Source organism: Chiloscyllium plagiosum, unplaced genomic scaffold (assembly GCF_037043375.1).
Source record: "Chiloscyllium plagiosum isolate Xiang-an unplaced genomic scaffold, Cpla_swu_hap1 HiC_scaffold_3, whole genome shotgun sequence".
Taxonomy (NCBI): Eukaryota; Metazoa; Chordata; class Chondrichthyes; order Orectolobiformes; family Hemiscylliidae; genus Chiloscyllium; species Chiloscyllium plagiosum.
Window position 1 is genome coordinate 149,961,767 of NW_028270141.1, and position 22,374 is coordinate 149,984,140.

General features: G+C 49.6%; 1 protein-coding gene across 1 annotated transcript in view; it reads left to right on the top strand.

Moving 5' to 3' along the window:
- galnt14 (UDP-N-acetyl-alpha-D-galactosamine:polypeptide N-acetylgalactosaminyltransferase 14 (GalNAc-T14)) overlaps positions 1–20,907 on the top strand; it is a 433,271-nt gene extending 412,364 nt beyond the window's left edge. The window contains exon 15 of the mRNA XM_087984284.1: positions 17,871–20,907. Within this exon, the coding sequence (XP_087840410.1) occupies positions 17,871–18,026 (156 nt within the window). The 3' untranslated portion in view covers positions 18,027–20,907. The remainder of the gene's footprint in view (positions 1–17,870) is intronic.
- The last annotated feature ends 1,467 nt before the right edge of the window (positions 20,908–22,374 follow it).

A 22,374-nucleotide genomic window follows, 5' to 3' on the forward strand; every position in this document is an offset into this window, starting at 1 on the left:
GTGTGTGCATGTCCACAAGTGTGTGTTTCTCTGTGTCTGTGTGTGCGTGTCCGTGAGTGTGTGTGTTTCTCTGTCTCTGTGTGTGCGTGTCCGTGAGTGTGTATGTTTCTCTGTGCCTGTGTGTGCGTGTCCGTGAGTGTGTGTTTCTCTGTGTCTGTGTGTGCGTGTCCGTGAGTGAATGTTTCTCTGTGTCTGTGTGTGCGTGTCCGTGAGTGTGTGTGTTTCTCTGTGTCTGTGTGTGCATGTCCGTGAGTGTGTATGTTTCTCTGTGTCTGTGTGTGCGTGTCCGTAAGTGTGTGTTTCTCTGTGTCTGTGTGTGCGTGTCCGTGAGTGTGTGTGTTTCTCTGTGTCTGTGTGTGCATGTCCGTGAGTGTGTGTGTTTCTCTGTGTCTGTGTGTGCATGTCCGTGAGTGTGTGTGTTTCTCTGTGCCTGTGTGTGCGTGTCCGTGAGTGTGTGTGTTTCTCTGTGCCTGTGTGCGCGTGTCCGTGAGTGTGTGTTTCTCTGTGTCTGTGTGTGCATGTCCGTGAGTGTGTATGTTTCTCTGTGCCTGTGTGTGCGTGTCCGTGAGTGTGTGTTTCTCTGTGTCTGTGTGTGCATGTCCGTGAGTGTGTGTGTTTCTCTGTGCCTGTGTGTGCGTGTCCGTGAGTGTTTGATTCTCTGTGCCTGTGTGCGCGTGTCCGTGAGTGTGTGTGTTTCTCTGTGTCTGTGTGTGCATGTCCGTGAGTGTGTATGTTTCTCTGTGCCTGTGTGTGCGTGTCCGTGAGTGTGTGTTTCTCTGTGTCTGTGTGTGCATGTCCGTGAGTGTGTGTGTTTCTCTGTGCCTGTGTGTGCGTGTCCGTGAGTGTGTGTTTCTCTGTGCCTGTGTGTGCGTGTCCGTGAGTGTGTGTTTCTCTGTGTCTGTGTGTGTGTGTCCGTGAGTGTGTGTTTCTCTGTGTCTGTGTGTGCGTGTCGTGAGTGTGTGTGTTTCTCTGTGTCTGTGTGTGCGTGTCGGTGAGTGTGTGTTTCTCTGTGTCTGTGTGTGCGTGTCGTGAGTGTGTGTGTTTCTCTGTGTCTGTGTGTGCGTGTCCGTGAGTGTGTATGTTTCTCTGTGTCTGTGTGTGCTTGTCCGTGAGTGTGTATGTTTCTCTGTGTCTGTGTGTGCGTGTCCGTGAGTGTGTGTGTTTCTCTGTGTCTGTGTGTGCGTGTCCGTGAGTGTGTATGTTTCTCTGTCTCTGTGTGTGCGTGTCCGTGAGTGTGTATGTTTCTCTGTGTCTGTGTGTGCATGTCCACAAGTGTGTGTTTCTCTGTGTCTGTGTGTGCGTGTCCGTGAGTGTGTATGTTTCTCTGTCTCTGTGTGTGCGTGTCCGTGAGTGTGTATGTTTCTCTGTGTCTGTGTGTGCATGTCCACAAGTGTGTGTTTCTCTGTGTCTGTGTGTGCGTGTCCGTGAGTGTGTGTGTTTCTCTGTCTCTGTGTGTGCGTGTCCGTGAGTGTGTATGTTTCTCTGTGCCTGTGTGTGCGTGTCCGTGAGTGTGTGTTTCTCTGTGTCTGTGTGTGCGTGTCCGTGAGTGTGTGTGTTTCTCTGTGTCTGTGTGTGCGTGTCCATGAGTGTGTATGTTTCTCTGTGACTGTGTGTGCGTGTCCGTGAGTGTGTATGTTTCTCTGTGTCTGTGTGTGCGTGTCCGTGAGTGTGTATGTTTCTCTGTGTCTGTGTGTGCGTGTCCGTGAGTGTATGTTTCTCTGTGTCTGTGTGTGCGAGTCCGTGAGTGTATGTTTCTCTGTGTCTGTGTGTGCGTGTCCGTGAGTGTGTATGTTTCTCTGTCTCTGTGTGTGCGTGTCCGTGAGTGTGTGTGTTTCTCTGTCTCTGTGTGTGCATGTCCGTGAGTGTGTGTGTTTCTCTGTGTCTGTGTGTGCGTGTCCGTGAGTGTATGTTTCTCTGTGTCTGTGTGTGCGTGTCCGTGAGTGTATGTTTCTCTGTGTCTGTGTGTGCGTGTCCGTGAGTGTATGTTTCTCTGTCTCTGTGTGTGCGTGTCCGTGAGTGTGTATGTTTCTCTGTCTCTGTGTGTGCGTGTCCGTGAGTGTGTATGTTTCTCTGTGTCTGTGTGTGCGTGTCCGTGAGTGTGTGTGTTTCTCTGTGTCTGTGTGTGCGTGTCCGTGAGTGTGTATGTTTCTCTGTCTCTGTGTGTGCGTGTCCGTGAGTGTGTATGTTTCTCTGTGTCTGTGTGTGCATGTCCACAAGTGTGTGTTTCTCTGTGTCTGTGTGTGCGTGTCCGTGAGTGTGTGTGTTTCTCTGTCTCTGTGTGTGCGTGTCCGTGAGTGTGTATGTTTCTCTGTGCCTGTGTGTGCGTGTCCGTGAGTGTGTGTTTCTCTGTGTCTGTGTGTGCGTGTCCGTGAGTGAATGTTTCTCTGTGTCTGTGTGTGCGTGTCCGTGAGTGTGTGTGTTTCTCTGTCTCTGTGTGTGCATGTCCGTGAGTGTGTATGTTTCTCTGTGTCTGTGTGTGCGTGTCCGTAAGTGTGTGTTTCTCTGTGTCTGTGTGTGCGTGTCCGTGAGTGTGTGTGTTTCTCTGTGTCTGTGTGTGCATGTCCGTGAGTGTGTGTGTTTCTCTGTGTCTGTGTGTGCATGTCCGTGAGTGTGTGTGTTTCTCTGTGCCTGTGTGTGCGTGTCCGTGAGTGTGTGTGTTTCTCTGTGCCTGTGTGCGCGTGTCCGTGAGTGTGTGTTTCTCTGTGTCTGTGTGTGCATGTCCGTGAGTGTGTATGTTTCTCTGTGCCTGTGTGTGCGTGTCCGTGAGTGTGTGTTTCTCTGTGTCTGTGTGTGCATGTCCGTGAGTGTGTGTGTTTCTCTGTGCCTGTGTGTGCGTGTCCGTGAGTGTTTGATTCTCTGTGCCTGTGTGTGCGTGTCCGTGAGTGTGTGTGTTTCTCTGTGTCTGTGTGTGCATGTCCGTGAGTCTGTATGTTTCTCTGTGCCTGTGTGTGCGTGTCCGTGAGTGTGTGTTTCTCTGTGTCTGTGTGTGCATGTCCGTGAGTGTGTGTGTTTCTCTGTGCCTGTGTGTGCGTGTCCGTGAGTGTGTGTTTCTCTGTGCCTGTGTGTGCGTGTCCGTGAGTGTGTGTTTCTCTGTGTCTGTGTGTGTGTGTCCGTGAGTGTGTGTTTCTCTGTGTCTGTGTGTGCGTGTCGTGAGTGTGTGTGTTTCTCTGTGTCTGTGTGTGCGTGTCGTGAGTGTGTGTGTTTCTCTGTGTCTGTGTGTGCGTGTCCGTGAGTGTGTGTTTCTCTGTGTCTGTGTGTGCGTGTCGTGAGTGTGTATGTTTCTCTGTGTCTGTGTGTGCATGTCCACAAGTGTGTGTATCTCTGTGTCTGTGTGTGCGTGTCCGTGAGAGTGTATGTTTCTCTGTGTCTGTGTGTGCTTGTCCGTGAGTGTGTATGTTTCTCTGTGTCTGTGTGTGCGTGTCCGTGAGTGTGTGTGTTTCTCTGTGTCTGTGTGTGCGTGTCCGTGAGTGTGTATGTTTCTCTGTCTCTGTGTGTGCGTGTCCGTGAGTGTGTATGTTTCTCTGTGTCTGTGTGTGCATGTCCACAAGTGTGTGTTTCTCTGTGTCTGTGTGTGCGTGTCCGTGAGTGTGTATGTTTCTCTGTCTCTGTGTGTGCGTGTCCGTGAGTGTGTATGTTTCTCTGTGTCTGTGTGTGCATGTCCGTGAGTGAATGTTTCTCTGTGTCTGTGTGTGCGTGTCCGTGAGTGTGTGTGTTTCTCTGTGTCTGTGTGTGCGTGTCCGTGAGTGTGTGTGTTTCTCTGTGTCTGTGTGTGCATGTCCGTGAGTGTGTATGTTTCTCTGTGTCTGTGTGTGCGTGTCCGTAAGTGTGTGTTTCTCTGTGTCTGTGTGTGCGTGTCCGTGAGTATGTGTGTTTCTCTGTGTCTGTGTGTGCATGTCCGTGAGTGTGTGTGTTTCTCTGTGCCTGTGTGTGCGTGTCCGTGAGTGTGTGTGTTTCTCTGTGTCTGTGTGCGCGTGTCCGTGAGTGTGTGTTTCTCTGTGTCTGTGTGTGCATGTCCGTGAGTGTGTATGTTTCTCTGTGCCTGTGTGTGCGTGTCCGTGAGTGTGTGTTTCCCTGTGTCTGTGTGTGCATGTCCGTGAGTGTGTGTGTTTCTCTGTGCCTGTGTGTGCGTGTCCGTGAGTGTGTGTTTCTCTGTGCCTGTGTGCGTGTCCGTGAGTGTGTGTTTCTCTGTGTCTGTGTGTGCGTGTCCGTGAGTGTGTGTTTCTCTGTGTCTGTGTGTGCGTGTCGTGAGTGTGTGTGTTTCTCTGTGTCTGTGTGTGCATGTCCGTGAGTGTGTATGTTTCTCTGTGTCTGTGTGTGCTTGTCCGTGAGTGTGTATGTTTCTCTGTGTCTGTGTGTGCGTGTCCGTGAGTGTGTGTTTCTCTGTGTCTGTGTGTGCGTGTCCGTGAGTGTATGTTTCTCTGTGTCTGTGTGTGCGTGTCCGTGAGTGTGTGTTTCTCTGTGTCTGTGTGTGCGTGTCCGTGAGTGTATGTTTCTCTGTGTCTGTGTGTGCGTGTCCGTAAGTGTGTGTTTCTCTGTGTCTGTGTGTGCGTGTCCGTGAGTGTATGTTTCTCTGTCTCTGTGTGTGCGTGTCCGTGAGTGTGTGTGTTTCTCTGTCTCTGTGTGTGCATGTCCGTGAGTGTGTGTGTTTCTCTGTGTCTGTGTGTGCGTGTCCGTGAGTGTATGTTTCTCTGTGTCTGTGTGTGCGTGTCCGTGAGTGTATGTTTCTCTGTGTCTGTGTGTGCATGTCCGTAAGTGTGTGTTTCTCTGTGTCTGTGTGTGCGTGTCCGTGAGTGTATGTTTCTCTGTCTCTGTGTGTGCGTGTCCGTGAGTGTGTATGTTTCTCTGCCTCTGTGTGTGCGTGTCCGTGAGTGTGTATGTTTCTCTGTGTCTGTGTGTGCGTGTCCGTGAGTGTGTGTGTTTCTCTGTGTCTGTGTGTGCGTGTCCGTGAGTGTGTATGTTTCTCTGTCTCTGTGTGTGCGTGTCCGTGAGTGTGTATGTTTCTCTGTGTCTGTGTGTGCATGTCCACAAGTGTGTGTTTCTCTGTGTCTGTGTGTGCGTGTCCGTGAGTGTGTGTGTTTCTCTGTCTCTGTGTGTGCGTGTCCGTGAGTGTGTATGTTTCTCTGTGCCTGTGTGTGCGTGTCCGTGAGTGTATGTTTCTCTGTGTCTGTGTGTGCGTGTCCGTGAGTGTATGTTTCTCTGTGTCTGTGTGTGCATGTCCGTCAGTGTGTGTTTCTCTGTGTCTGTGTGTGCGTGTCCGTGAGTGTATGTTTCTCTGTCTCTGTGTGTGCGTGTCCGTGAGTGTGTATGTTTCTCTGTGTCTGTGTGTGCGTGTCCGTGAGTGTGTGTGTTTCTCTGTGTCTGTGTGTGCGTGTCCGTGAGTGTGTATGTTTCTCTGTCTCTGTGTGTGCGTGTCCGTGAGTGTGTATGTTTCTCTGTGTCTGTGTGTGCATGTCCACAAGTGTGTGTTTCTCTGTGTCTGTGTGTGCGTGTCCGTGAGTGTGTGTGTTTCTCTGTCTCTGTGTGTGCGTGTCCGTGAGTGTGTATGTTTCTCTGTGACTGTGTGTGCGTGTCCGTGAGTGTGTATGTTTCTCTGTGTCTGTGTGTGCGTGTCCGTGAGTGAATGTTTCTCTGTGTCTGTGTGTGCGTGTCCGTGAGTGTGTGTGTTTCTCTGTGTCTGTGTGTGCGTGTCCATGAGTGTGTATGTTTCTCTGTGACTGTGTGTGCGTGTCCGTGAGTGTGTATGTTTCTCTGTGTCTGTGTGTGCGTGTCCGTGAGTGAATGTTTCTCTGTGTCTGTGTGTGCGTGTCCGTGAGTGTGTGTGTTTCTCTGTGTCTGTGTGTGCGTGTCCGTGAGTGTGTGTGTTTCTCTGTGTCTGTGTGTGCATGTCCGTGAGTGTGTATGTTTCTCTGTGTCTGTGTGTGCGTGTCCGTAAGTGTGTGTTTCTCTGTGTCTGTGTGTGCGTGTCCGTGAGTGTGTGTGTTTCTCTGTGTCTGTGTGTGCATGTCCGTGAGTGTGTGTGTTTCTCTGTGCCTGTGTGTGCGTGTCCGTGAGTGTGTGTGTTTCTCTGTGTCTGTGTGCGCGTGTCCGTGAGTGTGTGTTTCTCTGTGTCTGTGTGTGCATGTCCGTGAGTGTGTATGTTTCTCTGTGCCTGTGTGTGCGTGTCCGTGAGTGTGTGTTTCCCTGTGTCTGTGTGTGCATGTCCGTGAGTGTGTGTGTTTCTCTGTGCCTGTGTGTGCGTGTCCGTGAGTGTGTGTTTCTCTGTGCCTGTGTGTGCGTGTCCGTGAGTGTGTGTTTCTCTGTGTCTGTGTGTGCGTGTCCGTGAGTGTGTGTTTCTCTGTGTCTGTGTGTGCGTGTCGTGAGTGTGTGTGTTTCTCTGTGTCTGTGTGTGCGTGTCCGTGAGTGTGTATGTTTCTCTGTGTCTGTGTGTGCGTGTCCGTGAGTGTGTATGTTTCTCTGTGTCTGTGTGTGCGTGTCCGTGAGTGTATGTTTCTCTGTGTCTGTGTGTGCATGCCCGTAAGTGTGTGTTTTTCTGTGTCTGTGTGTGCGTGTCCGTGAGTGTGTGTGTTTCTCTGTGTCTGTGTGTGCATGTCCGTGAGTGTGTGTGTTTCTCTGTGCCTGTGTGTGCGTGTCCGTGAGTGTGTGTGTTTCTCTGTGTCTGTGTGCGCGTGTCCGTGAGTGTGTATGTTTCTCTGTGTCTGTGTGTGCGTGTCCGTGAGTGTGTGTTTCTCTGTGTCTGTGTGTGCATGTCCGTGAGTGTGTATGTTTCTCTGTGCCTGTGTGTGCGTGTCCGTGAGTGTGTGTTTCCCTGTGTCTGTGTGTGCATGTCCGTGAGTGTGTGTGTTTCTCTGTGCCTGTGTGTGCGTGTCCGTGAGTGTGTGTTTCTCTGTGCCTGTGTGTGCGTGTCCGTGAGTGTGTGTTTCTCTGTGTCTGTGTGTGCGTGTCCGTGAGTGTGTGTTTCTCTGTGTCTGTGTGTGCGTGTCGTGAGTGTGTGTGTTTCTCTGTGTCTGTGTGTGCGTGTCCGTGAGTGTGTATGTTTCTCTGTGTCTGTGTGTGCTTGTCCGTGAGTGTGTATGTTTCACTGTGTCTGTGTGTGCGTGTCCGTGAGTGTATGTTTCTCTGTGTCTGTGTGTGCGAGTCTGTGAGTGTATGTTTCTCTGTGTCTGTGTGTGCATGCCCGTAAGTGTGTGTTTCTCTGTGTCTGTGTGTGCGTGTCCGTGAGTGTATGTTTCTCTGTCTCTGTGTGTGCGTGTCCGTGAGTGTGTGTGTTTCTCTGTCTCTGTGTGTGCATGTCCGTGAGTGTGTGTGTTTCTCTGTGTCTGTGTGTGCGTGTCCGTGAGTGTATGTTTCTCTGTGTCTGTGTGTGCGTGTCCGTGAGTGTATGTTTCTCTGTCTCTGTGTGTGTGTGTCCGTGAGTGTGTATGTTTCTCTGTCTCTGTGTGTGCGTGTCCGTGAGTGTGTATGTTTCTCTGTGTCTGTGTGTGCGTGTCCGTGAGTGTGTGTGTTTCTCTGTGTCTGTGTGTGCGTGTCCGTGAGTGTGTATGTTTCTCTGTCTCTGTGTGTGCGTGTCCGTGAGTGTGTATGTTTCTCTGTGTCTGTGTGTGCATGTCCACAAGTGTGTGTTTCTCTGTGTCTGTGTGTGCGTGTCCGTGAGTGTGTGTGTTTCTCTGTCTCTGTGTGTGCGTGTCCGTGAGTGTGTATGTTTCTCTGTGCCTGTGTGTGCGTGTCCGTGAGTGTATGTTTCTCTGTGTCTGTGTGTGCGTGTCCGTGAGTGTATGTTTCTCTGTGTCTGTGTGTGCATGTCCGTCAGTGTGTGTTTCTCTGTGTCTGTGTGTGCGTGTCCGTGAGTGTATGTTTCTCTGTCTCTGTGTGTGCGTGTCCGTGAGTGTGTATGTTTCTCTGTCTCTGTGTGTGCGTGTCCGTGAGTGTGTATGTTTCTCTGTGTCTGTGTGTGCGTGTCCGTGAGTGTGTGTGTTTCTCTGTGTCTGTGTGTGCGTGTCCGTGAGTGTGTATGTTTCTCTGTCTCTGTGTGTGCGTGTCCGTGAGTGTGTATGTTTCTCTGTGTCTGTGTGTGCATGTCCACAAGTGTGTGTTTCTCTGTGTCTGTGTGTGCGTGTCCGTGAGTGTGTGTGTTTCTCTGTCTCTGTGTGTGCGTGTCCGTGAGTGTGTATGTTTCTCTGTGACTGTGTGTGCTTGTCCGTGAGTGTGTATGTTTCTCTGTGTCTGTGTGTGCGTGTCCGTGAGTGAATGTTTCTCTGTGTCTGTGTGTGCGTGTCCGTGAGTGTGTGTGTTTCTCTGTGTCTGTGTGTGCGTGTCCATGAGTGTGTATGTTTCTCTGTGACTGTGTGTGCGTGTCCGTGAGTGTGTATGTTTCTCTGTGTCTGTGTGTGCGTGTCCGTGAGTGAATGTTTCTCTGTGTCTGTGTGTGCGTGTCCGTGAGTGTGTGTGTTTCTCTGTGTCTGTGTGTGCGTGTCCGTGAGTGTGTGTGTTTCTCTGTGTCTGTGTGTGCATGTCCGTGAGTGTGTATGTTTCTCTGTGTCTGTGTGTGCGTGTCCGTAAGTGTGTATGTTTCTCTGTCTCTGTGTGTGCGTGTCCGTGAGTGTGTATGTTTCTCTGTGTCTGTGTGTGCGTGTCCGTGAGTGTGTATGTTTCTCTGTGTCTGTGTGTGCGTGTCCGTAAGTGTGTGTTTCTCTGTGTCTGTGTGTGCGTGTCCGTGAGTGTGTGTGTTTCTCTGTGTCTGTGTGTGCATGTCCGTGAGTGTGTGTGTTTCTCTGTGCCTGTGTGTGCGTGTCCGTGAGTGTGTGTGTTTCTCTGTGTCTGTGTGCGCGTGTCCGTGAGTGTGTGTTTCTCTGTGTCTGTGTGTGCATGTCCGTGAGTGTGTATGTTTCTCTGTGCCTGTGTGTGCGTGTCCGTGAGTGTGTGTTTCCCTGTGTCTGTGTGTGCATGTCCGTGAGTGTGTGTGTTTCTCTGTGCCTGTGTGTGCGTGTCCGTGAGTGTGTGTTTCTCTGTGCCTGTGTGTGCGTGTCCGTGAGTGTGTGTTTCTCTGTGTCTGTGTGTGCGTGTCCGTGAGTGTGTGTTTCTCTGTGTCTGTGTGTGCGTGTCGTGAGTGTGTGTGTTTCTCTGTGTCTGTGTGTGCGTGTCCGTGAGTGTGTATGTTTCTCTGTATCTGTGTGTGCTTGTCCGTGAGTGTGTATGTTTCTCTGTGTCTGTGTGTGCGTGTCCGTGAGTGTGTGTTTCTCTGTGTCTGTGTGTGCGTGTCGTGAGTGTGTGTGTTTCTCTGTGTCTGTGTGTGCGTGTCCGTGAGTGTGTATGTTTCTCTGTGTCTGTGTGTGCGAGTCTGTGAGTGTATGTTTCTCTGTGTCTGTGTGTGCATGCCCGTAAGTGTGTGTTTCTCTGTGTCTGTGTGTGCGTGTCCGTGAGTGTATGTTTCTCTGTCTCTGTGTGTGCGTGTCCGTGAGTGTGTGTGTTTCTCTGTCTCTGTGTGTGCATGTCCGTGAGTGTGTATGTTTCTCTGTGCCTGTGTGTGCGTGTCCGTGAGTGTATGTTTCTCTGTGTCTGTGTGTGCGTGTCCGTGAGTGTATGTTTCTCTGTGTCTGTGTGTGCATGTCCGTAAGTGTGTGTTTCTCTGTGTCTGTGTGTGCGTGTCCGTGAGTGTATGTTTCTCTGTCTCTGTGTGTGCGTGTCCGTGAGTGTGTATGTTTCTCTGTCTCTGTGTGTGCGTGTCCGTGAGTGTGTATGTTTCTCTGTGTCTGTGTGTGCGTGTCCGTGAGTGTGTGTGTTTCTCTGTGTCTGTGTGCGCGTGTCCGTGAGTGTGTATGTTTCTCTGTCTCTGTGTGTGCGTGTCCGTGAGTGTGTATGTTTCTCTGTGTCTGTGTGTGCATGTCCACAAGTGTGTGTTTCTCTGTGTCTGTGTGTGCGTGTCCGTGAGTGTGTGTGTTTCTCTGTCTCTGTGTGTGCGTGTCCGTGAGTGTGTATGTTTCTCTGTGCCTGTGTGTGCGTGTCCGTGAGTGTGTGTTTCTCTGTGTCTGTGTGTGCGTGTCCGTGAGTGTGTGTGTTTCTCTGTGTCTGTGTGTGCGTGTCCATGAGTGTGTATGTTTCTCTGTGACTGTGTGTGCGTGTCCGTGAGTGTGTATGTTTCTCTGTGTCTGTGTGTGCGTGTCCGTGAGTGAATGTTTCTCTGTGTCTGTGTGTGCGTGTCCGTGAGTGTGTGTGTTTCTCTGTGTCTGTGTGTGCGTGTCCGTGAGTGTGTGTGTTTCTCTGTGTCTGTGTGTGCGTGTCCATGAGTGTGTATGTTTCTCTGTGACTGTGTGTGCGTGTCCGTGAGTGTGTATGTTTCTCTGTGTCTGTGTGTGCGTGTCCGTGAGTGTGCGTTTCTCTGTGTCTGTGTGTGCGTGTCCGTAAGTGTGTGTTTCTCTGTGTCTGTGTGTGCGTGTCCGTAAGTGTGTGTTTCTCTGTGTCTGTGTGTGCGTGTCCGTAAGTGTGTGTTTCTCTGTGTCTGTGTGTGCGTGTCCGTGAGTGTGTGTGTTTCTCTGTGTCTGTGTGTGCGTGTCCGTGAGTGAATGTTTCTCTGTGTCTGTGTGTGCGTGTCCGTGAGTGTGTGTGTTTCTCTGTGTCTGTGTGTGCGTGTCCATGAGTGTGTATGTTTCTCTGTGACTGTGTGTGCGTGTCCGTGAGTGTGTATGTTTCTCTGTGTCTGTGTGTGCGTGTCCGTGAGTGAATGTTTCTCTGTGTCTGTGTGTGCGTGTCCGTGAGTGTGTGTGTTTCTCTGTGTCTGTGTGTGCGTGTCCGTGAGTGTGTGTGTTTCTCTGTGTCTGTGTGTGCATGTCCGTGAGTGTGTATGTTTCTCTGTGTCTGTGTGTGCGTGTCCGTAAGTGTGTGTTTCTCTGTGTCTGTGTGTGCGTGTCCGTGAGTGTGTGTGTTTCTCTGTGTCTGTGTGTGCATGTCCGTGAGTGTGTGTGTTTCTCTGTGCCTGTGTGTGCGTGTCCGTGAGTGTGTGTGTTTCTCTGTGTCTGTGTGCGCGTGTCCGTGAGTGTGTGTTTCTCTGTGTCTGTGTGTGCATGTCCGTGAGTGTGTATGTTTCTCTGTGCCTGTGTGTGCGTGTCCGTGAGTGTGTGTTTCCCTGTGTCTGTGTGTGCATGTCCGTGAGTGTGTGTGTTTCTCTGTGCCTGTGTGTGCGTGTCCGTGAGTGTGTGTTTCTCTGTGCCTGTGTGTGCGTGTCCGTGAGTGTGTGTTTCTCTGTGTCTGTGTGTGCGTGTCCGTGAGTGTGTGTTTCTCTGTGTCTGTGTGTGCGTGTCGTGAGTGTGTGTGTTTCTCTGTGTCTGTGTGTGCGTGTCCGTGAGTGTGTATGTTTCTCTGTGTCTGTGTGTGCTTGTCCGTGAGTGTGTATGTTTCTCTGTGTCTGTGTGTGCGTGTCCGTGAGTGTATGTTTCTCTGTGTCTGTGTGTGCGAGTCTGTGAGTGTATGTTTCTCTGTGTCTGTGTGTGCATGCCCGTAAGTGTGTGTTTCTCTGTGTCTGTGTGTGCGTGTCCGTGAGTGTATGTTTCTCTGTCTCTGTGTGTGCGTGTCCGTGAGTGTGTGTGTTTCTCTGTCTCTGTGTGTGCATGTCCGTGAGTGTGTATGTTTCTCTGTGCCTGTGTGTGCGTGTCCGTGAGTGTATGTTTCTCTGTGTCTGTGTGTGCGTGTCCGTGAGTGTATGTTTCTCTGTGTCTGTGTGTGCATGTCCGTAAGTGTGTGTTTCTCTGTGTCTGTGTGTGCGTGTCCGTGAGTGTATGTTTCTCTGTCTCTGTGTGTGCGTGTCCGTGAGTGTGTATGTTTCTCTGTCTCTGTGTGTGCGTGTCCGTGAGTGTGTATGTTTCTCTGTGTCTGTGTGTGCGTGTCCGTGAGTGTGTGTGTTTCTCTGTGTCTGTGTGCGCGTGTCCGTGAGTGTGTATGTTTCTCTGTCTCTGTGTGTGCGTGTCCGTGAGTGTGTATGTTTCTCTGTGTCTGTGTGTGCATGTCCACAAGTGTGTGTTTCTCTGTGTCTGTGTGTGCGTGTCCGTGAGTGTGTGTGTTTCTCTGTCTCTGTGTGTGCGTGTCCGTGAGTGTGTATGTTTCTCTGTGCCTGTGTGTGCGTGTCCGTGAGTGTGTGTTTCTCTGTGTCTGTGTGTGCGTGTCCATGAGTGTGTATATTTCTCTGTGACTGTGTGTGCGTGTCCGTGAGTGTGTATGTTTCTCTGTGTCTGTGTGTGCGTGTCCGTGAGTGAATGTTTCTCTGTGTCTGTGTGTGCGTGTCCGTGAGTGTGTGTGTTTCTCTGTGTCTGTGTGTGCGTGTCCGTGAGTGTGTGTGTTTCTCTGTGTCTGTGTGTGCGTGTCCATGAGTGTGTATGTTTCTCTGTGACTGTGTGTGCGTGTCCGTGAGTGTGTATGTTTCTCTGTGTCTGTGTGTGCGTGTCCGTGAGTGTGCGTTTCTCTGTGTCTGTGTGTGCGTGTCCGTAAGTGTGTGTTTCTCTGTGTCTGTGTGTGCGTGTCCGTAAGTGTGTGTTTCTCTGTGTCTGTGTGTGCATGTCCGTGAGTGTGTATGTTTCTCTGTATCTGTGTGTGCGTGTCCGTAAGTGTGTGTTTCTCTGTGTCTGTGTGTGCGTGTCCGTGAGTGTGTGTGTTTCTCTGTGTCTGTGTGTGCATGTCCGTGAGTGTGTGTGTTTCTCTGTGCCTGTGTGTGCGTGTCCGTGAGTGTGTGTGTTTCTCTGTGTCTGTGTGCGCGTGTCCGTGAGTGTGTGTTTCTCTGTGTCTGTGTGTGCGTGTCCGTGAGTGTGTGTTTCTCTGTGTCTGTGTGTGCATGTCCGTGAGTGTGTGTGTTTCTCTGTGCCTGTGTGTGCGTGTCCGTGAGTGTGTGTTTCTCTGTGCCTGTGTGTGCGTGTCCGTGAGTGTGTGTTTCTCTGTGTCTGTGTGTGCGTGTCCGTGAGTGTGTGTTTCTCTGTGTCTGTGTGTGCGTGTCGTGAGTGTGTGTGTTTCTCTGTGTCTGTGTGTGCGTGTCCGTGAGTGTGTATGTTTCTCTGTGTCTGTGTGTGCTTGTCCGTGAGTGTGTATGTTTCTCTGTGTCTGTGTGTGCGTGTCCGTGAGTGTATGTTTCTCTGTGTCTGTGTGTGCGAGTCCGTGAGTGTATGTTTCTCTGTGTCTGTGTGTGCATGCCCGTAAGTGTGTGTTTCTCTGTGTCTGTGTGTGCGTGTCCGCGAGTGTGTGTTTCTCTGTGCCTGTGTGTGCGTGTCCGTGAGTGTGTGTTTCTCTGTGTCTGTGTGTGCGTGTCCGTGAGTGTGTGTTTCTCTGTGTCTGTGTGTGCGTGTCGTGAGTGTGTGTGTTTCTCTGTGTCTGTGTGTGCGTGTCCGTGAGTGTGTATGTTTCTCTGTGTCTGTGTGTGCTTGTCCGTGAGTTTGTATGTTTCTCTGTGTCTGTGTGTGCGTGTCCGTGAGTGTGTATGTTTCTCTGTGTCTGTGTGTGCGAGTCCGTGAGTGTATGTTTCTCTGTGTCTGTGTGTGCATGCCCGTAAGTGTGTGTTTCTCTGTGTCTGTGTGTGCGTGTCCGTGAGTGTATGTTTCTCTGTCTCTGTGTGTGCGTGTCCGTGAGTGTGTGTGTTTCTCTGTCTCTGTGTGTGCATGTCCGTGAGTGTGTGTGTTTCTCTGTGTCTATGTGTGCGTGTCCGTGAGTGTGTATGTTTCTCTGTCTCTGTGTGTGCGTGTCCGTGAGTGTATGTTTCTCTGTGTCTGTGTGTGCGTGTCCGTGAGTGTGTATGTTTCTCTGTGTCTGTGTGTGCATGTCCGTAAGTGTGTGTTTCTCTGTGTCTGTGTGTGCGTGTCCGTGAGTGTATGTTTCTCTGTCTCTGTGTGTGCGTGTCCGTGAGTGTGTATGTTTCTCTGTCTCTGTGTGTGCGTGTCCGTGAGTGTGTATGTTTCTCTGTGTCTGTGTGTGCGTGTCCGTGAGTGTGTGTGTTTCTCTGTGTCTGTGTGTGCGTGTCCGTGAGTGTGTATGTTTCTCTGTCTCTGTGTGTGCGTGTCCGTGAGTGTGTATGTTTCTCTGTGTCTGTGTGTGCATGTCCACAAGTGTGTGTTTCTCTGTGTCTGTGTGTGCGTGTCCGTGAGTGTGTGTGTTTCTCTGTCTCTGTGTGTGCGTGTCCGTGAGTGTGTATGTTTCTCTGTGCCTGTGTGTGCGTGTCCGTGAGTGTGTGTTTCTCTGTGTCTGTGTGTGCGTGTCCGTGAGTGTGTGTGTCTCTCTGTGTCTGTGTGTGCGTGTCCATGAGTGTGTATGTTTCTCTGTGACTGTGTGTGCGTGTCCGTGAGTGTGTATGTTTCTCTGTGTCTGTGTGTGCGTGTCCGTGAGTGTGTATGTTTCTCTGTGCCTGTGTGTGCGTGTCCGTGAGTGAATGTTTCTCTGTGTCTGTGTGTGCGTGTCCGTGAGTGTGTATGTTTCTCTGTGTCTGTGTGTGCGTGTCCGTGAGTGAATGTTTCTCTGTGTCTGTGTGTGCGTGTCCGTGAGTGTGTGTGTTTCTCTGTGTCTGTGTGTGCGTGTCCGTGAGTGTGTGTGTTTCTCTGTGTCTGTGTGTGCGTGTCCGTAAGTGTGTGTTTCTCTGTGTCTGTGTGTGCGTGTCCGTGAGTGTGTGTGTTTCTCTGTGTCTGTGTGTGCATGTCCGTGAGTGTGTGTGTTTCTCTGTGCCTGTGTGTGCGTGTCCGTGAGTGTGTGTGTTTCTCTGTGCCTGTGTGCGCGTGTCCGTGAGTGTGTGTTTCTCTGTGTCTGTGTGTGCATGTCCGTGAGTGTGTGTGTTTCTCTGTGCCTGTGTGTGCGTGTCCGTGAGTGTGTATTTCTCTGTGTCTGTGTGTGCGTGTCCGTGAGTGTGTGTTTCTCTGTGTCTGTGTGTGCGTGTCCGTGAGTGTGTGTGTTTCTCTGTGTCTGTGTGTGCGTGTCCGTGAGTGTGTATGTTTCTCTGTCTCTGTGTGTGCGTGTCCGTGAGTGTGTATGTTTCTCTGTGTCTGTGTGTGCATGTCCACAAGTGTGTGTTTCTCTGTGTCTGTGTGTGCGTGTCCGTGAGTGTGTGTGTTTCTCTGTCTCTGTGTGTGCGTGTCCGTGAGTGTGTATGTTTCTCTGTGCCTGTGTGTGCGTGTCCGTGAGTGTGTGTTTCTCTGTGTCTGTGTGTGCGTGTCCGTGAGTGTGTGTGTTTCTCTGTGTCTGTGTGTGCGTGTCCATGAGTGTGTATGTTTCTCTGTGACTGTGTGTGCGTGTCCGTGAGTGTGTATGTTTCTCTGTGCCTGTGTGTGCGTGTCCGTGAGTATGTATGTTTCTCTGTCTGTGTGTGCATATCCGTGAGTGAATGTTTCTCTGTGTCTGTGTGTGCGTGTCCGTGAGTGTGTATGTTTCTCTGTGTCTGTGTGTGCGTGTCCGTGAGTGAATGTTTCTCTGTGTCTGTGTGTGCGTGTCCGTGAGTGTGTGTGTTTCTCTGTGTCTGTGTGTGCGTGTCCGTGAGTGTGTGTGATTCTCTGTGTCTGTGTGTGCGTGTCCGTAAGTGTGTGTTTCTCTGTGTCTGTGTGTGCGTGTCCGTGAGTGTGTGTGTTCCTCTGTGTCTGTGTGTGCATGTCCGTGAGTGTGTGTGTTTCTCTGTGCCTGTGTGTGCGTGTCCGTGAGTGTGTGTGTTTCTCTGTGCCTGTGTGCGCGTGTCCGTGAATGTGTGTTTCTCTGTGTCTGTGTGTGCATGTCCGTGAGTGTGTATGTTTCTCTGTGCCTGTGTGTGCGTGTCCGTGAGTGTGTGTTTCTCTGTGTCTGTGTGTGCATGTCCGTGAGTGTGTGTGTTTCTCTGTGCCTGTGTGTGCGTGTCCGTGAGTGTGTGTTTCTCTGTGTCTGTGTGTGCGTGTCCGTGAGTGTGTGTTTCTCTGTGTCTGTGTGTGCGTGTCCGTGAGTGTGTGTTTCTCTGTGTCTGCGTGTGCGTGTCGTGAGTGTGTGTGTTTCTCTGTGTCTGTGTGTGCGTGTCCGTGAGTGTGTATGTTTGTCTCTGTCTGTGTGTGCTTGTCCGTGAGTGTGTATGTTTCTCTGTGTCTGTGTGTGCATGTCCGTGAGTGTGTGTGTTTCTCTGTGACTGTGTGTGCGTGTCCGTGAGTGTGTATGTTTCTCTGTGTCTGTGTGTGCGTGTCCGTGAGTGTGTGTGTTTCTCTGTGCCTGTGTGTGCGTGTCCGTAAGTGTGTGTTTCTCTGTGACTGTGTGTGCGTGTCCGTGAGTGTGTATGTTTCTCTGTGTCTGTGTGTGTGTGTCCGTGAGTGTGTGTGTTTCTCTGTGCCTGTGTGTGCGTGTCCGTAAGTGTGTGTTTCTCTGTGTCTGTGTGTGCGTGTCCGTGAGTGTGTGTGTTTCTCTGTGTCTGTGAGTGCGTGTCCGTGAGTGTGTATGTTTCTCTGTGTCTGTGTGTGCGTGTCCGTGAGTGTGTATGTTTCTCTGTGTCTGTGTGTGCGTGTCCGTGAGTGTGTGTGTTTCTCTGTGTCTGTGTGTGCGTGTCCGTGAGTGTGTGTGTTTCTCTGTGCCTGTGTGTGCGTGTCCGTAAGTGTGTGTTTCTCTGTGTCTGTGTGTGCATGTCCGTGAGTGTGTATTTTTCTCTGTGTCTGTGTGTGCATGTCCGTGAGTGTGTGTGTTTCTCTGTGTCTGTGTGTGCATGTCCGTGAGTGTGTGTGTTTCTCTGTGACTGTGTGTGCGTGTCCGTGAGTGTGTATGTTTCTCTGTGTCTGTGTGTGCGTGTCCGTGAGTGTGTGTGTTTCTCTGTGCCTGTGTGTGCGTGTCCGTAAGTGTGTGTTTCTCTGTGTCTGTGTGTGCATGTCCGTGAGTGTGTGTTTCTCTGTGACTGTGTGTGCGTGTCCGTGAGTGTGTGTTTCTCTGTGTCTGTGTGTGCATGTCCGTGAGTGTGTATGTTTCTCTGTGTCTGTGTGTGCATGTCCGTGAGTGTGTGTTTCTCTGTGTCTGTGTGTGCATGTCCGTGAGTGTGTATGTTTCTCTGTGTCTGTGTGTGCATGTCCGTGAGTGTGTGTGTTTCTCTGTGTCTGTGTGTGCATGTCCGTGAGTGTGTATGTTTCTCTGTGTCTGTGTGTGCATGTCCGTGAGTGTGTGTTTCTCTGTGTCTGTGTGTGCATGTCCGTGAGTGTGTATGTTTCTCTGTGTCTGTGTGTGCATGTCCGTGAGTGTGTGTGTTTCTCTGTGTCTGTGTGTGCATGTCCGTGAGTGTGTGTTTCTCTGTGTCTGTGTGTGCATGTCCGTGAGTGTGTATGTTTCTCTGTGTCTGTGTGTGCATGTCCGTGAGTGTGTATGTTTCTCTGTGTCTGTGTGTGCGTGTCCGTGAGTGTTTGTGTTTCTTTGTGTCTGTGTGTGCGTGTCCGTGAGTGTGTATGTTTCTCTGTGTCTGTGTGTGTGTCTCAGTGAGAGAGAGAGGTAAACAACCCTCCTAATTTTTTTCATTTTTGTCTTTTTAAAATTTTTTTTTGTTTTTTGTTTCTTATATTTTATCCACACCCTACCGCCTAACTGCAGTAGTGCTTATTTTTCCCCCAGCACCCATGGTGTGTGTGTGTGCGGCTGTGAGACACAGTGAGAGACACAAGGTGCACGAATCTTTATTCAATTTCCACCACCAGGAAGAAAGGAAACACCCAAGTGGCCAGTGGCAAGCAATGCCCTTCACATCAAAGGGCAATGCTGTGTGATCAAACAGTGAAGGGGAGGGTAGGGACTAAATCAAAATGGAGTTGGAGGGGGAAATAATGCACTCCACTCCCTGCGGCGCCCACCTCTCCCTGAACAACTCCAGGGTGTTGGTGCACACCACGTGCTCATTACAACCCTCCTAACATTTGTCTCTGTTGTATTGTGTTTTCCCCCAGCTCTGGCGGAGGTCTGGCTCCCGTATCGAGCATCAGGTGTCTCACTACTGTTTGGACAGTGAGCTGTTGGCCAGTGATGAGGATGACTTTACAAAGGTCCTGGTGATCAACCCGTGTGAGATGACGATGCTCAGCCAACGGTGGGAAATGGAGTAGGTCCCTAAGGAATGAGGAGGATAGCGGGATGTCCATCTTCACCTTTGGATGTAAAAAGTGATGAATCACCGAGCGATTAAATACTGTTTCCCATTCCGAGAGGGACAGTTTGAAATCGAACCTTTCAGATCTTTATGTCCTGTAAAGATGTGGGACCCTTGCCTTTGATGAGTTTATCTTTGTGATAACAAAGGCCTGACTCAAAGTGATACGCCTGAAACGTTATTGCCATGGAGATGGAGAACCTCGAGATGGAGATGCAGCAAAGTGGACAAACCTAACAACTCTTTGGAAACAAATGACTTGTTTTCATTGGAGAGTTTAAAGAAAGAGTAAATATGGAAGTGGGCAGCTTCATATTCTGTCGTTTTGCGACACAACTACCTTCTGTAAACTTGTTATTGGCCTGAAGGGGAATAGTTTGAGCCACATGTGGTTATTTGAAGGAAGGGGGACATAATTCCGAACCGAGTGTTTCTTATCCAGTTTCGGGATGAGGGCACTGCTGGCTAGGCCTGCATTTATTGCCCATCCCTAATTGCCCAGAGGGCTGTTAAGACTCAACCACATTGACTTTGTGTTTGGGGTCACAGGTCGGCCAGACCAGGTAAGAAGGCAGATTTCCTTCCCAGAAGGCCATGAATGAACCAGAGAGATACAGAACCTCGGACTCTCCAGATCATACCTGTCAGCCAGGGCTCCCTGACTGGACCAAATTAAAAGCACCAATCAGGGAACTCCTATTCTGTGAGGTCCTCCTGGCTGACCTCATTACAATCATGACATCCCTTCCCCTCTGGTTTCAAGAACCAAGGCTGATTCTTTTTTACGTAGCTGCCCGGGGCATTTTAGCACCAGGTCAGGTTTGTTCCACTCTGCCTCTGATACGGGCAGTATGAAACGCACAGTAGTTCGCCTCTTGCGCCGAGAGGGTCAGGGAAGAAATTCGTTCTCCTCTTCAGGTGGCAAAGGCATTGAGGCGATGGCATCCGGTGTGTCCCTCTCAGATTCCAAGGTAACTTCAACGCTTGACAAAGGGGGAGACGCCACAGGTTCGGGAATAGTCAGAAAGACAGTAGAGGTGCCGGGTATGTTTTGCTCCCACACCATTTGCAAGTTTGCCCTTTCATATGGTCCACATGCTTGTTCAGGACCATCACACCTCCCTGAACATTATACGTCATCGACCATGTCTCCTACCCATGCAGGGCCATTCCTGTGGTTCCTACACCAAATTTTATTCCCCGAGGTAAACTGTCTCTCTCACTTGGCAGAGTCTTGTGCATTGGCATTCCTGATGCTGTTGCATCCTCCCTCACAGGTCTGGGATGATCAGATTTAACCTGGTTCTCATTAGCAACTCTGCTGGAGCTATCCCTGCAGTTGCATGAGAGGCGATCCTATAATTAACCAGGAATCGGGACAGTTCGGTTTCTAGTGAAGCTGTACAGTCTGCCTTCAAAGTTAGGACTGCTCTTTCTGCCCGACCATTGGATGATGGATGGTATGGAACTGTCCTTATATATCAATACCATTTAACTAGAAAATATTCAAATTTCCTGCTGATAAATGATGGCCCTTTATCTGTGACCAACACTTCTGGGAGTCTGTGTATTGCAATAGCTGTGTGCAGTTTTTCTATCATCGTCCCCATGTTTGATTAATAAATTCTATCCACATCCAGTCACTTTGAATGTGCATCCACTATGACTAAAACCATTGAGCCCATGAAAGGATGTGCATAGTCAATGTGTAACAGAGTCCAGGGTTTAGCCAGCCATTCCCATGAATATGGGAGAGTTGCTGGTGCTAGATTTAGTCCTTGTTGGCACTCTGGGCATTGCCCTACCAACGCAGCTATGTCTGCATCCAATCCTGGCCATAGACATCACTTCTCATCAACATCTTCATTTTGGAAACCCCTGAATGACCCTGGTGGAGCTCAGCCAGTATCTGGCAGCAACTTTTGCTGGAGACAATCACTCTTACTCCCTTAGTAATATGCTGTCCTTGACAGTGATCTGCTTTCTCTGGGTCAGAAAAGGTTTCAATGCTGGGTGTGATGGCACTGTGGTTTCCCTCCTCACCAGCAGCTGGTTCAGTTTTGTCAGGACCGGATCTTTCTGCCTCCAAACTCTCATATTGTCCTAGGAGTTGGGATGTCATATTGAAGTTGTGTAGGATGTTGGTGAGGCCACTTCTGGAATACTGTGTTTCCAATATGCTCGCCCTGTAATAGGAAGGAAAGGGTTCAGAAAAGAGTTTGCCAGGAATCAAGAATTTGAGTTATAAAAATAGGCTGGATAGGTTGGGACTTTTTTTCACTGGAGTGTAAGAAGTTGAAGGGGACCTTATTGAGGTTTAAAAAATCACGAGGGGCATAGATAAAGTGAATAGCAAAGCTAGATGGCATACTTTTAAGGTGACAGGAGATAGACTTAAAAAGGGCACAAGGGACAACTTTTTTACATAGCACGTGGTTAATGTGTGGAATGAACTGCTAGAGAAAGTGATGGATGCAGGTAGAGTTATAATGTTTATAAGACATTTGGATAAGTACATGAATAGGAAAGATATGGAGGGATATGGACCAAACACAGGCAGGTTGGACTAGTTTAGTTTGAGAGTATGGTTGGTGTGGAGTAATTGGATCGAAGAGTCTGTTTCCATGCTGTGTGACTCTACGATTCTGTTACTGAAAGTGTGTCCAGAAAATTTAAAACCATTATGGACTCTTCCAGTGGCAATATCACTGCCAGTGGGAGGTGGCTCGACTCATCCGTATTTGCCACTTGGCTTCCCAAATGGTGTGAGGAGAAAGTGAGGTCTGCAGATGCTGGAGATCAAAGTTGAAACTTTATTGCTGGAACAGCACAGCAGGTCAGGCAGCATCCAGGGAACAGGAGATTCGACGTTTCGGGCACAGGCCCTTCTTCAGGAAGAAGGGCCTGTGCCCGAAACGTCGAATCTCCTGTTCCCTGGATGCTGCCTGACCTGCTGTGCTGTTCCAGCAATAAAGTTTCAACTTTCCAAATGGTGTTCCAACTTGCAATTATACACTCTTAGTATTACAGCCCACTGCTGAATTAGGCCTGAAGCTATGGGCAACACTGCATTGTCCTCTTGAAGTCGACCTAGCAGGGGTTTGTGGTCCATTATTATTACAAATTTACATCCATAAAGCTTTTGTTGGAACTTCCTGACTCCAAATATGTGTGTCAAACCTTCCTTCTCTATCTGGGTGTTTTTAAGCTCTGTATTAACCAAAGTCCAAGATGCTTATGCCATTGGGCATTGCTTTCCATTGGGCCAAGCAGGAGCTCATGCTATCCTGATGCCACAGGGGGAGCAATCACAAATCAACTCTGTCGCTCGTCTCTGAGAGTTAGCAGTACACATATAAATGAAGACACAGTGGAGACACTTTAGAGCTTTATAAAACCACAATTAGTTTATTAAATACTTAAGCAAATAACACACATTTACCTATTAGAGATATCTCAATCACTGTCTTTCACAATCCTGATTTCTGTAACTAAACTCAAACATTATTACCCAGCAGAGTTCGCAGCTAGCCAGGCTAAAACTTTGCTCGATGTCTTCACCACACCTCTTGATGTAGGGTACTTCTTGCAACGTTAATCTTTGAAGTTATGCTGAACAAAAGGATTTCTTCAGGCTTTTCATACACCAGTCTCTGTGCCAAATGTGTGCCTTGTTTGGAATTATTCCTGCACATGACCAATTCTGAATGTTTTGGCCAAATGTATGCCTAATTTGCTACAGCCAGCAGTTACTAATTTCCTGCAGCTTTAACTGTTAGCAGACCTGCATATCAGCCCATTGTTAAGCCTCTTATCAGTTCCTTCAGCCTTATCCAACAATATCAGATCCTGCTTAGATCATAGTGTGCCACCACCGTAGAGGAGGATACTGTTTCTTCACTTCCCTGAAAGCTGTGCCTTGGCTAAGCGACTATTTCCAAGGCTGACCCTTTTTTAAGTGCCAGGATGGAGGCCAGGTTCTGTATGAATTTTCCGGAATAGTTCACTAGCCCAAGGGAAGACCTAAGCTCTGGTACATACGTGATCGCACACACCTTACCTTCCAACATTCGTAACCCAGTCTTATTGACTCTGTTGCCAAAGTAGATCATTTGGAGTGCCTGAACCACACATTTTTCCTTTTGAAAGTGCCTAGCCTGCCTGGGAGAAATGCTTAAGGACTTTATCCAAGGTCTCCGTGTGTTCCTTATTGGTCTTCCCTGTTATTAGCACATTATTTCGATAAATATTGACCTGGAGTAGACCTTGTAAAACGTTCTCCATCATCCGTTGAAAACTGCACA